Source organism: Nycticebus coucang, chromosome 18 (assembly GCF_027406575.1).
Source record: "Nycticebus coucang isolate mNycCou1 chromosome 18, mNycCou1.pri, whole genome shotgun sequence".
NCBI lineage: Eukaryota > Metazoa > Chordata > Mammalia > Primates > Lorisidae > Nycticebus > Nycticebus coucang.
In genome coordinates, this window is record NC_069797.1 from 20,824,709 (window position 1) to 20,836,105 (window position 11,397).

An 11,397-nucleotide genomic window follows, 5' to 3' on the forward strand; every position below is an offset into this window, starting at 1 on the left:
TATAGAATCACTTAGCGCCTCTAACAACTTAATTATTACCAGCCTCAGGAGCAAGGACGGGAGTCTAGACTCTCAGGATCAAGATCTCCCACCACCTGCTGGCTGGCTGTAACCTCAGGAACGCCCTAAAGGGAATCAAAATCTCTGCCTACGCCTGCCCTCCCTTCTGGTTGCCGTAAAGATCAAGAAATAAAAAATTTGACCAAGCTCTTTCTCCATTCTTCGGGCCTTCTGGTTCTCCGTGCCCGCAGCCAGCAGCACCCTGGCGATAGAATCTACAAACACGGGCGGCGGCTGTGGCTCAGTGGGTAGGGCGCCGGCCCCATTATACCAAGGGGCGTTGTGGCGGGCGCCTGTAGTCCCAGCTCCTTGGGAGGCTGAGGCAAGAGAATCGCCTAAACCTAGGAGTTGGAGGTTGATGTGAGCTGTGACGCCACAGCACTCTGTCTCAAAAAATATATATATATCTACAAACGCCTTAGGAGATAGATGCCGTCACAGGCGCAGCTTCCAAGCTTGCCCAGCACCCTCACCCAGCAGGGCGTGGACCTGCAGTTAGGCCCCAACCAGTCACGACCAGGAAAGAAGGCGAAAGAGAGGAACCCTCCGTCCACAATAGGAGCATCCCCAAAAATCCCAGTGGGGGGTGTGCTGTCTTTGCTTTCGGCCTTCGTTCATCCGGGACCACAGGGTACAGCAACAACTCGCACCCAGGTGCCGGGGAGCGGAGAGTTAATTCCAACTGCCTCTCAGCCCATTCCGGGGGCCGGGTTGCTGAAAGGGCCTCCCATTGGCCACGGTGCCGGCTCTGCGCTGATTGGCTGAGGCTCTGGGCTGTGACTCTTACTTGCTTCCCATTGGCTCAGTGCTCCCGAGACAGGAGTGTAGCACCCCCGCCTCTGCAGGTTACGGCGGGTGCTGCTGCTGAGGGCTCCTGGGGCTTCCTAGGGACACTCATACCTGGCCTGAGACCCGACTTCTTTCCTGGATCCAGATCCCGTTGTTGTCCTGGGGACGCCACCGGTTCTCCTCCGGATCCTTTTTCTCCTTAAGCTGCTGGCTTTCTTTTTCCTACCTATCCAGCTTCCATCTCCCAACTCTGTGTTTTCCTCCTTTACACCCTGTGTCTCCATCCCAAGCATCCTGTCTGCCGCCTCCTGGCTTTTGCTCTCCTTAACCTCAAATCCCTGGACCAGCAGGGCCCTGCCATAACCTTCTCACCACTGTCTCCTAAACTCCCCTCTCCTCCCTCTTTACCAGCTTCTGTCTCTCAAATCCAGCTGGTTAACCCTTGACCTCTTGACATTTGACCCTGACACCCTTTTCTCCAAACCTCTAAATTCTTACCTTCTGCAGATTGTACTGCTGAAACTGAGGACTTCCCCTGACTTCCGACCCCCATTTCTGAGACTCATTTTTATTTTCTTACCCTTGGGCCAGTTCCTGTTGCTGCTGTCCCACCATGGACTTCTTGATGAGTGGTCTGGCAGCCTGCGGGGCCTGTGTGTTCACCAATCCCTTGGAGGTGGTGAAGACCAGGATGCAGTTGCAGGGAGAACTGCGGGCCCCTGGCACATACCAGAGGCACTACCGAAATGTCTTCCATGCCTTCATCACCATCGGCAAGGTGGATGGACTGGCTGCCCTGCAGAAAGGCCTGGCCCCTGCCCTCTTATATCAGTTCCTGATGAATGGCATCCGACTGGGCACCTATGGGCTGGTCGAGGCTGGGGGCTACCTGCACACCGCTGAAGGCACCCTCAATCCTTTCCGTAGTGCAGCAGCTGGGGCTCTGGCTGGGGTCATGGGAGCCTACTTGGGGAGCCCCATCTACATGGTAAGAAGAGGGGTCTTGCCTGGGGCCTTTAGAGCAGATCCTTGGTGTAGGATAGAAGCCCAGTCCTCCACAAGGGTGCTGTCCCTCTGTAAGTAGGGCAGGGATCAGGAAAGTGCTGACAGGCTTTGGGTTATTTGATCTGCCCTATACACACCCACCCAATGGACACAATTGAGTGTATTGATTGAGATTATGGGCTTTGGAATCAGTCTTTCTAGAACTTAAATACTGGCTTTGAAAATTACTAGTTGTTGAGCTTCAGTTGCCACATCTGTAAAATGGGAATAATTTTTGAGTGATTACTGGGAGGATTGAGAGAGACAGATGTGATCATACATGTAAAGTGTTAGTACAAAACCTAGCAAATAGTAAGTATTTGATAGTATTGCCTTTATCATTTTATTGTCATCTGATATCGAGGTTGGATTTGTGTAGGGGAGTATGAAGAATATGAGTAATATCAGTCAGTGTAGGTATCAGGAAGGTCCTGGTGTCACAGAATTACAATCTCACCTGTCTTTGCCTTTGAGTTATCTGGTATAGGTGAAGGGTTGATATCCTGAGCCCCAGAGAGGGGAAGGGACCTGCTGAAGGTCACATGGCTGCTTGTTGCTAGGACTAGGCCCTGCTTAGTGCTCTTAAGAGCAAAAGAGACTGGAAGGTAGTATGTTCTGTAGAAGAAGAAGCAGTGGTCTCACTCCCAGGGATTGAAATTTGGGGACAATGGTTTCTCCAAGTCAGATGGCTACATTCACCTATGTGGATCGGGAGCCGGAAAGCAAGTTTTGCCCACAGTCTGATGGAGAGCCTGATCGAGATGGTAGCTAGAGCTCTGGTCTGGGAATGGGAGCTGGCATGAGAGGTTGGACATTCAGGTCTTGCCTAACATGACAGCCCAGCCTTAGGAAATATTGTCATTCTCTACTCTCTCCACCTCCCACTGCTAGCCCAAGGGAAGGAGAATGTGGAGGGGGTTGGGTATCTTCAAGTGCTAGGAGATCCATCCCCCTGGGCCTGGAGCCAAGGGAGGAGAGTTTCATGAACAATTTGTTAAGTAGGGACAACAATAATTATCAGGTGCTGAACACCGGGAGGAAGTGTGAGGGGGTCAGGCAATTGGGTAGCTGAAGCAAGAGGAGGGCCACTGGGGCATAGGTTGTGATACTCTCTTGTTCCCAGGTGAAGACACACCTACAGGCACAGGCAGCCTCCAAAATTGCTGTAGGTCACCAGTACAAGCATCAGGTGAGGGTTCTCCAATCTCCATGAAGTCCCTAACCATCCTCTCCCATTTCCCACTAGCTTTCTGCCTGCCCCCAGCAGCTCCTGTCCCAGCTACTGTTCTGTCCAACCCATCAGCTCGGTCCCAATTTGTCCCTGGAGCCTTCCCCAGATACTCTTTCCAACATCCACCCCAGTTCCTCTAATCTTCTACCCATTTCTCCTGACCTGCTAATGTCCTCACTTCCACACATCCTGCCCCTATTCTGAGGTGGGAAGGCATGAGACAATGGACTGGTAGACAACCAAAGGTCCACGTTCTGGCTCTAAGCCTACATTGAACTGGTTGTCTGGATAACAGGTGCCTATTAAGGACCCATCCATAGCAATGTTAGGAGGTGGCAGCCCCTGATGCTGGGGTGACTAAAGCCCACTCCCATGATCTTCCCCCCACCAGGGCATGTTTCAGGCACTAACCGAGATTGGCCAGAAACATGGTCTGGTGGGGTTGTGGCGTGGGGCCTTGGGCGGCCTGCCACGAGTTGTCATCGGTTCCTCCACCCAGCTGTGTACCTTCTCATCCACCAAGGACCTCCTGACCCATTGGGAGGTACTGCCCAGGAAAGGGGTGGGGCCATCTGGGGAGTGGGGAGAGGGGGAATAAGTACTAGGAGTTACCAGCTCTTTGTACATGTATCCCCAGGGCAGGGCCTGTCCTGTACCTAGGGGTTGAATGATTGGCTGATTGACAAAGCATTTCCTCCTTCCCCTCTTAGATCTTTCCTCCCCAGAGTTGGAAGGTGGCTCTGGCAGCTGCCATGGTGAGTGGCATTGCAGTGGTCTTGGCCATGACACCCTTTGATGTGGCCAGCACAAGGCTCTACAACCAGCCCACAGATGCACAGGGCAAGGTAAGGAAGCACTCTGGGATGTAGGCAGGGTGGGGAAGCAGGTTGTGGGTGTTGGTGGGACAGCCTGAAGCACAGCCTGCAGAGGTGAAGTCCCTGGTGGGCTCTGACAAGTTCCTTCCCTGTACTCTCCCTTTCTCATGTGCTCTCAGGGCCTCATGTATCGGGGGATCCTGGATGCTCTGCTGCAGACGGCTCGGTCAGAGGGAATTGTTGGCATGTACAAGGGTATAGGTGCCTCCTACTTCCGCCTTGGCCCCCACACCATCCTCTCACTCTTCTTCTGGGACCAGCTGCGCTCCCTGTACTACACATACGCTAAATAACAGCCACTCTCCCACATGCCACCAAATCAGCACTCTTTAGACACTTGTGCCTCCACTATTATGTCTTGGTGACTTACTACTGACCTTTCATCCATCCAAGGGGGACAGCCAACCCCACTCTTCATCTGTTCTCTCAGGGTTCAATCACTACAAGGGATAGTTTCCCTCCCTTCCTTGGGTGTTGCTTAAACTTCCCTACCCATCCCCCTGTACACTTCACACCCTTTCTCAGGTGTATTTACTTTCTCCAAAGTGTATTTACTCCCACAACCATTGCCAGTCTTAACTCCCTCCTGCACCCACGCACAGCTTTAAACTACTCCCCTCCAAGACCCAAAGGGAATTGGGGGTATCTATGTGTCTTGTTAGATGCAAAGGCACAAATTATGTTGGTTATAAAGCAAGTTTATTTCTGCAGAGAGGTGTCTTATTTTTATGCACAGGGGAGAAATGAGAGGAAAACCAGATATTCCACCTCTTTCCCCCTCAAAGAACTGGGTCCCCAAGTCTTCAGCAGCCTCCATGCAGTGTTTTAGCATCTTTACTGGGGACCAAAGATGCTGGGGTCATGAAGGGTGAGACTGGTCACCAGCTGTTCAAAGTCACCCAGGCTCCAGGGTGGAGGTGACAGATTTTCAGGGGCAGGGGATGACCTGTTGTCAGGTCTTGGGGTAAGAGAAGAGAGTGAGAGAGAATATAAGGGCCTTAAGTTTAGAAGTTCCCATTTCTTCTTCTTTACTGGAGTTGGGTATCTGTGTCCCTAAACCTCTGGCCCACTCCTGCTTCCTTGGAGGACCCCCACCAGTCAATCTCCCTGCTATGCTCCTCCCAGCCCAATTCTCCTGGGGACCTATGCAGGAGACCCACCCTTTCCCTCTTCCTTACGGAGGCTGATTGAAGGTGAGCAGGAGATCAGTCTGGTACAGTGGGAGCCGCAGCAATGCCTGATGCACGGTCACATCCTTTGCTACCTAAAGGGATCAGTGTGAGGATGCTTACCTGGATCACCCTTCTCACCTTTCCAAGACACCCCGCACTCCTGACCCCTCACCTGCTGGTTTTCCTTAGCTACTTGCTGCTTGCCAGAGAGGACCCAAGCTTCTTGACAGCAGCTCCTCAGGGCCAGGTTCTCCAAACAGAGAGGCTGGACAGACTCCACTTGGACAGCCCGAGCCCCCTGCACACTACCAACGTCTTCAAAGTGGTATCTGGGGTAGAGAGCAGGGTCAAGCAGGGGTATCTCGCTCACTTCCCCAGGAGCATCCTTAAATCCTAGGCGTTGCTCAATTCCCTGGTTACGGTATACGTATAGCCATTGGAGCTCTCCTTGCCCTATTAACCGTCCTATCATGGGTCCCGCCCAGTTCTTCTGCTTCGACCCTCCCATTGGCCAGCCATTGGCCCCTTCCCTCACCGGGCGGCCGCTTCGCCCCTCACATGGGCCTGCAACTCCAGAAGTTCCAAGATCAGGCTCTGGTCTGTCACCCGGTGGCAGAAAACTTCCTGATTGTCTGGGACCGGTCGGAGGTCGCTAGAGGGAGTCGAGACAGACCCTAGTTGACTCCAGCTTCTCCCCGCAACCACCCGGACGGCCGCCACTTGCGCCCAGGCCTTCTCACCTTACATCAATGGCCCCAGGGGGGAGGACGATGGAAAAGGCGCCCCCGAACAGTGGATAGTCTCTTGTGGGTTCCATGGGCCTGAGACTAAAGTATGGGCATTAGAGAAGTTAAAAAGAAACCCACGTGGGGTCACATGGCATTACCTCCCTGGGTTTCACAGCTGCCACCGCCACCTCTGGTCTTTCTTAGCTCCCGGACCCTTTAAGATCTGGCCACGCCCAGTAATAATGCTAGCCAATCAGCGCTCGCGCCTTGTGTGCGGGGCCTTGAGAGGCAGTCTTGGAAGCCACGCTCTCTGCTGCGGGTGGTGAGACCCTGTGGTCTAACTAGGACCTTGGTAGGGGTGGCCTTCCTGGTCCTTAAGTGTGGACTTTTGAGTGAATCCAAATTTTACATAGCAAATCCTTTTGTTAAAAGGTGTGCAGCAAAGCGCGATGAAGCTTTTGTTGCCTCCTTTGGTGCTTAAAAAAGAACAATCTTGGGTCGGGGCGCTTGGGAGGCGGAAGCGGGTGGATTGCCTGAATTCGCAGATTTGAGACCAGCCTGAGAGCGAGATCTCGTCGCTAAAAAAAGCCGGACGCTGTTGCGGGCTCCTGTAGTCCCAGCTTCTTGGGAGCTGAGGCAAGAGAATCGCTTAAGCCCAGGAGTTTGAGGTTGCTGTAAAGCTATGACCCCCACAGCGCTCTACCAAGGGTGGCAAAGTGAGACTCTGTCTCCCCCCCACCAAAAAAATCTTGTTTCTCCATTCTTGTGATGCTTTACTAAGAAGTATGTGTTCCACCTCCATCCAGGTTAATACAAAACCAAGAATCCAATGTCTCAATTCTAATGTGAAGGCAGTAGATGAACTAATCCAAGGGGTCGGGTAGGGGAATGAAGGAGCAGGGAAAGGGGAGGAGGATGGTTTAATGGCACACCTCTTGGGGGCGGGACACAATTATAAGAGGATCTTTATCTAACAAATGCAATCATTGTGACCTAATTCTTTGTACCCGCAATGAATCCCAAACAACTAAAAAACGTAAATTTAAAAAAAAATTTCGAAGTGAAAAAAAAGGACAGATCTTGACATCAGAAGGCCACTACTATGGTTACTGGCACGCCCCCGCTAACCTCCCCCTATTAACTTTTTTTTTTTTTTTGAGACAGAGCCTCAAGCTGTCACCCTGGGTAGAGTGCTGTACCATCACAGCTCACAGCAACCCCAACTCCTGGGCTCAAGCCATTCTTATGCCTCCTCCTCCCAAGTAGCTGGGACTACAGGCGCCCACCACAACGCCCGGCTATTTTTTGGTTGCAGCCGTCATTGTTGTTTGGCGGGCCCAGGCTGGATGAGAACCCTCCAGCTCAGGTGTATGTGGCTGGCGCCTTAGCTGCTTGAGCCACAGGCGCCGAGCCTAGCCTCCCCCTTTTATTTTATTTTATTTTTATTAATATTAAGTCATAGCTGTGTACATTAATGCGATCATGGGGCACCATACACTGGTTTTATAAACAGTTTGACACATTTTCCTCACTGGTTAACATAGCCTTCCTGGCATTTTCTTAGTTATTGTGTTAAGACAATTATATTCTACATTTACTAAGTTTCACGTGTACCCTTGTAAGATGCACGAATGGATTAATAAGTTGTGGTATATGTACACCATGGAATATTATGCAGCCTCCCCCTTTTAAAGGGGTCATACCTTCTAAGAAAGTCGCTTGAGACTCTCCTGATGCTCCTCCAGGGGGCCCCTGTTTAAGTCTCCTGAGACTGAGGGGCCTCTTGAGGGTGAATGCGCTGCCAACCGATGGCTAATTACTGGATCTGATGTTGAGAATTAAGAGAACAATGGGTCCAGGTGTGGGTCCAGGTTAGGATTTAGGCCTCACGCTTTCCTGAAAGTGAGACCCAACTCAGGGATTAGAGATCTAATCTCCCTTAAATCTTTATCTGGGGGTGGAGGAATTGAGGCCTCTCCCACATACACCCATACACCCAAGCAGGGATTAAACCCTGTGTAGTTTTTCTTTTATAGATTTTTAGTGTTCTTAAAGTTTTAGCTTAATTATAACCTCCCAGTTAATTTCTCCTTTCATCTTTGATCCTCAGCACCTGACAGAGTGCTTAGAGCATAACAAGGCGTTACAATACAGGTGTCCATAAAGTTCATGTGCAATTTAAAATGGCCCCAACTGGGCGGCGCCTGTGGCTCAGTTGGTAAGGCGCCGGCCCCATATACCAAGGGTGGCGGGTTCAAACCCGGCCCGGCTGGACTGCAACCAAAAAATAGCCGGGCGTTGTGGCAAGCGCCTGTAGTCCCAGCTACTCGGGAGGCTGAGGCAAGAGAATCGCTGAAGCTCAGGAGTTGGAGGTTGCTGTGAGCTGGGTGAGGCCACGGCACTCTACCGAGGTCCATAAAGTGAGACTCTGTCTCTACCAAAAAAAAAAAAAAAAAGGCCCCAACTATTTTAAATATATATATTGCAGAATGAGTGAATACACTCACTCATGCTAATGGCTAAAACCCAGGAGATCCACTCATGGTCTCAGGGCTTCTAGAGGTCACCTACATCCCAGCCAAGAACCAGTCAAGAGGATTCTCATTTTAGGCTGTCCCATGGGGTTTCAGGTGCTGACCATACCTCCGGACCCTAACAATTGAGTGAAATGGAGCCAGGGGCACACATTTATTGGGACTTTACCTTGCTAGGCCCTGTGTCAAGAGCTGGAGATACAATTAGGACACAACCCTTGAGCCTCACTGAAGGTGTACAAGGAACAGTGAAGCACACTTTTGAGTCTTAAAGATTGGCTCAGAGAAGTCACCAGGACATCATAGGGGTTTTGTAGCCAAGATAACATCAGGAGCAATGACTTGGAGGTGAGAGGGCATATTTTGGGAATGCAAGTATATCAGTTTTGCAGGTATAAAACTGGGGTTGGGGGAAGGCATGGGGGTAGTGGTGTAGAGTGGAGATAGGAAGTAGGGTGCTGTGACCACCAGGTGTGCAGGGATTTCTAGACTCCTCATTTCTCACTGCAAGCATTAGACTTCTCTCTGAGCCTTGTTTCCTTGTCTCTGAAATGCTACTGAGATGAAATAAGAGATGGATATAGTTGAATCTAAATCTGTTTCTGATAAGAGAGTGGACTACGTTTGCTCCACCTGGAGTTTTAGAGAGGAATGGAATGTTACTGGTTCCAAAGGAAGAGAAGGAACCAGGTCACAGGAAACCAAAGGAGGCAGGTCGGAGGGGTCTACCCCAAGCTCCCTCTTCCCAGATGAGAAGTGACAGATCTCTCTTGTCCCTCCCTCCATCTATCTATCTTCCTTCCTTTCTCTCTTTCTTTTCTTTTCTCTTTTTTTTATTTTTATTTTTTTTGGCCTGGGCTGGGTTTGAACCCGCCACCTCTGGCATATGGGACCGGCGCCCTACTCCTTGAGCCACAGGCGCCGCCCTTTCTTTTCTTTTCTTTCTTTTTTATTGAGACAGAGTCTCACTCAACAGAGTCACCTGGGGTACAGTGCCACAGCACACAGCAACCTCAAAGTCTTGGGCTCAAGAGATCCTCTTGCCTCAGTGTCCCAAGTAGCTGGGAGTATAGGTGCCCACCACAACACCCAGCTAATTTTTCTATTTTTAGTAGAGACAGGGTCTCACTTTTGCTCAGGCTGGTCTCAACTCCTGAGCTCAAGGGATCCACTTGCCTCAGCCACCCAGAGTGCTAGGATTACGAACTGTGAGCCACCTTGCCTGGCCCTCCTCCGGTATTTCTGCTGGCCAGCCATTTGTCCTTCCACCCTGCCAGAGGCAATACCAGCTCTAGCTGCTTTGAAAGCAATCAAGCAGGTAGAGAGTCTTTGGAGAGGGACTTACAAGGACACAGAAGTTAACAGGGTCCTGGGGCTAGAAACATGGGTTGGGGACCTATTCATGGGGCAGGAGGAGGTAAGACAAGGTTAGGGAGATGGAAGAGAAAGCCCTGTCCCAGTTTCCTCATTTTGGGCCTCTGGTATGTTTCATATTCTGCTGTGAGCCTTGTGTAGCTGGGACTGCTGGCTCGCCACAGTTCAGTGAGCTCTTGGGGAAAGGGCTCAGCGATGGCAATGGTGGGCTCTTCCAGGTGGTAGGAAGAAGTGAGGGGTGGATGCCAGACCTCTTCTAGGATAATAGTGTGGAAGACCATGCTCACTAAGCTCTTAGCGTCACGTCCCTTTTCCTCTTCATCTCTTTCTTTGTGCCTGTCACTTCTGCTGCCCTTCCTAAATGCTGTCCCCACCCCCTGCACCCTCCTCCCATCCTTACTTTGTGTTCAGATACAAGCTTACCAAGAGATGGAATCTAATCGGGCCAATTAGTTTCCCTTCGGTCTGAAAGTATTTATTTGGCAGGCTTTTCCTGGCCACCTCTCAGTCCACCAGCCAAACACAAGTGAGATTCCTGGTCCACCTAGCTGTGGCTAAGAAGATGGATATCATGGGACAATCTCAGTAGACTGAGATGGCCGACAGCCACATTTTTCAGGAGGGTCTGTGTGGGCATGGCTGGCTCTCAGCCCAGTGGCTGAAGGAGGCTTGCAACTAATTGATTATTTTTCTCTGGGGCATTCCTTTATCCAATGCTCTGCATGCAGTTAATGTAGTTGTTTGCTTTAGGGGCAAGTGTCCCCAGAGCCCCTCCCTTTGAAGGCACTAAGAGATGGACTAAGATCAGAGATAACTCAACATCCAAAGGCAAACTCTTCCTTTGGGAAGATTTGAACAACATTTATTTCTATTAAGCATGGGCTTTTAACCTTTTTTTCCTCCCATAGACCCCTTTGGCAGTTTGGTAAAGCCTGTGGACCCCTACTCAGAATAATATATATTTTTTGAGACAAAGTCTCACTGTGTCGCCCTCAGTAGAGTGTCATGGCATCATAGCTCATAGCAACCTCAAACTCTTGGGCTAAAGTGATCCTCTTGCCTCAGCCTCCCAAGTAACTGAGATTACAGGTGCCCACCACAATGCCTGCTAGTTTTTCTATTTTTGGTAGAGACAGGGTCTCACTCTTGCTCAAGCATGTCTTGAACTCCTGAGCTTAGGTGATCTACCTGTTTTGGCCTCCCAGAGTATTAGGATTATGGGTGTAAGCCACCACCCCCGGCCAGAATCATATTTTTAAATTCTTATACAGGAAAGCAAAGGAAACTACAATACTCAAATGTCAAAATTTAAAACCCAGATGTTTGATATGGTAAAATTCTGCTTCTTTGTTATGTTAATGAGATCTAGCAGCAGGTGTAAGAATTGTAATGTCAAATTGATGTTGTACATAAAACATAATTCAAGAGATGCACAACTCCAAAGGTCAGGTCAGGTGCGGTGGCTCACGCCTGTAATCCTAGTACTCTGGGAGGTCGAGGCGGGTAGATTGCTTGAGCTTAGGAGTTCATGACCAGCCTGAGCAAGAGCAAAACCCCATCTCTACTAAAAATAGAAAAACTGAGGCAAGA

General features: G+C 50.4%; 2 protein-coding genes across 3 annotated transcripts; one reads left to right on the forward strand and one right to left on the reverse strand.

The window, feature by feature from the left end:
- The first annotated feature begins 851 nt into the window (after positions 1-851).
- Positions 852-4,662, forward strand: SLC25A35 (solute carrier family 25 member 35). 2 transcript variants are annotated; one of them, XM_053570312.1, is made up of 5 exons: positions 859-1,837; positions 3,017-3,082; positions 3,516-3,668; positions 3,835-3,969; positions 4,119-4,662. In XM_053570312.1, the coding sequence occupies exons 1-5, from the start codon at positions 1,463-1,465 to the stop codon at positions 4,290-4,292; spliced, it is 903 nt and encodes a 300-aa protein (XP_053426287.1). In that variant the 5' UTR covers positions 859-1,462; the 3' UTR covers positions 4,293-4,662. The 2 variants fall into 2 exon arrangements, with proteins under 2 accessions (XP_053426288.1, XP_053426287.1); XM_053570313.1 differs by lacking the exon at positions 3,516-3,668 and having other exon boundaries at positions 852-1,837.
- A 23-nt stretch (positions 4,663-4,685) lies between these two features.
- Positions 4,686-6,128, reverse strand: RANGRF (RAN guanine nucleotide release factor). Its single transcript, XM_053570314.1, has 5 exons — positions 5,912-6,128; positions 5,707-5,823; positions 5,344-5,500; positions 5,178-5,263; positions 4,686-4,957 (listed from the first exon to the last, which is right to left on the reverse strand). Exons 1-5 carry the CDS (start codon positions 5,986-5,988, stop codon positions 4,834-4,836), a joined length of 561 nt encoding a protein of 186 aa, XP_053426289.1. The 5' UTR covers positions 5,989-6,128; the 3' UTR covers positions 4,686-4,833.
- Positions 6,129-11,397: the final 5,269 nt, after the last annotated feature.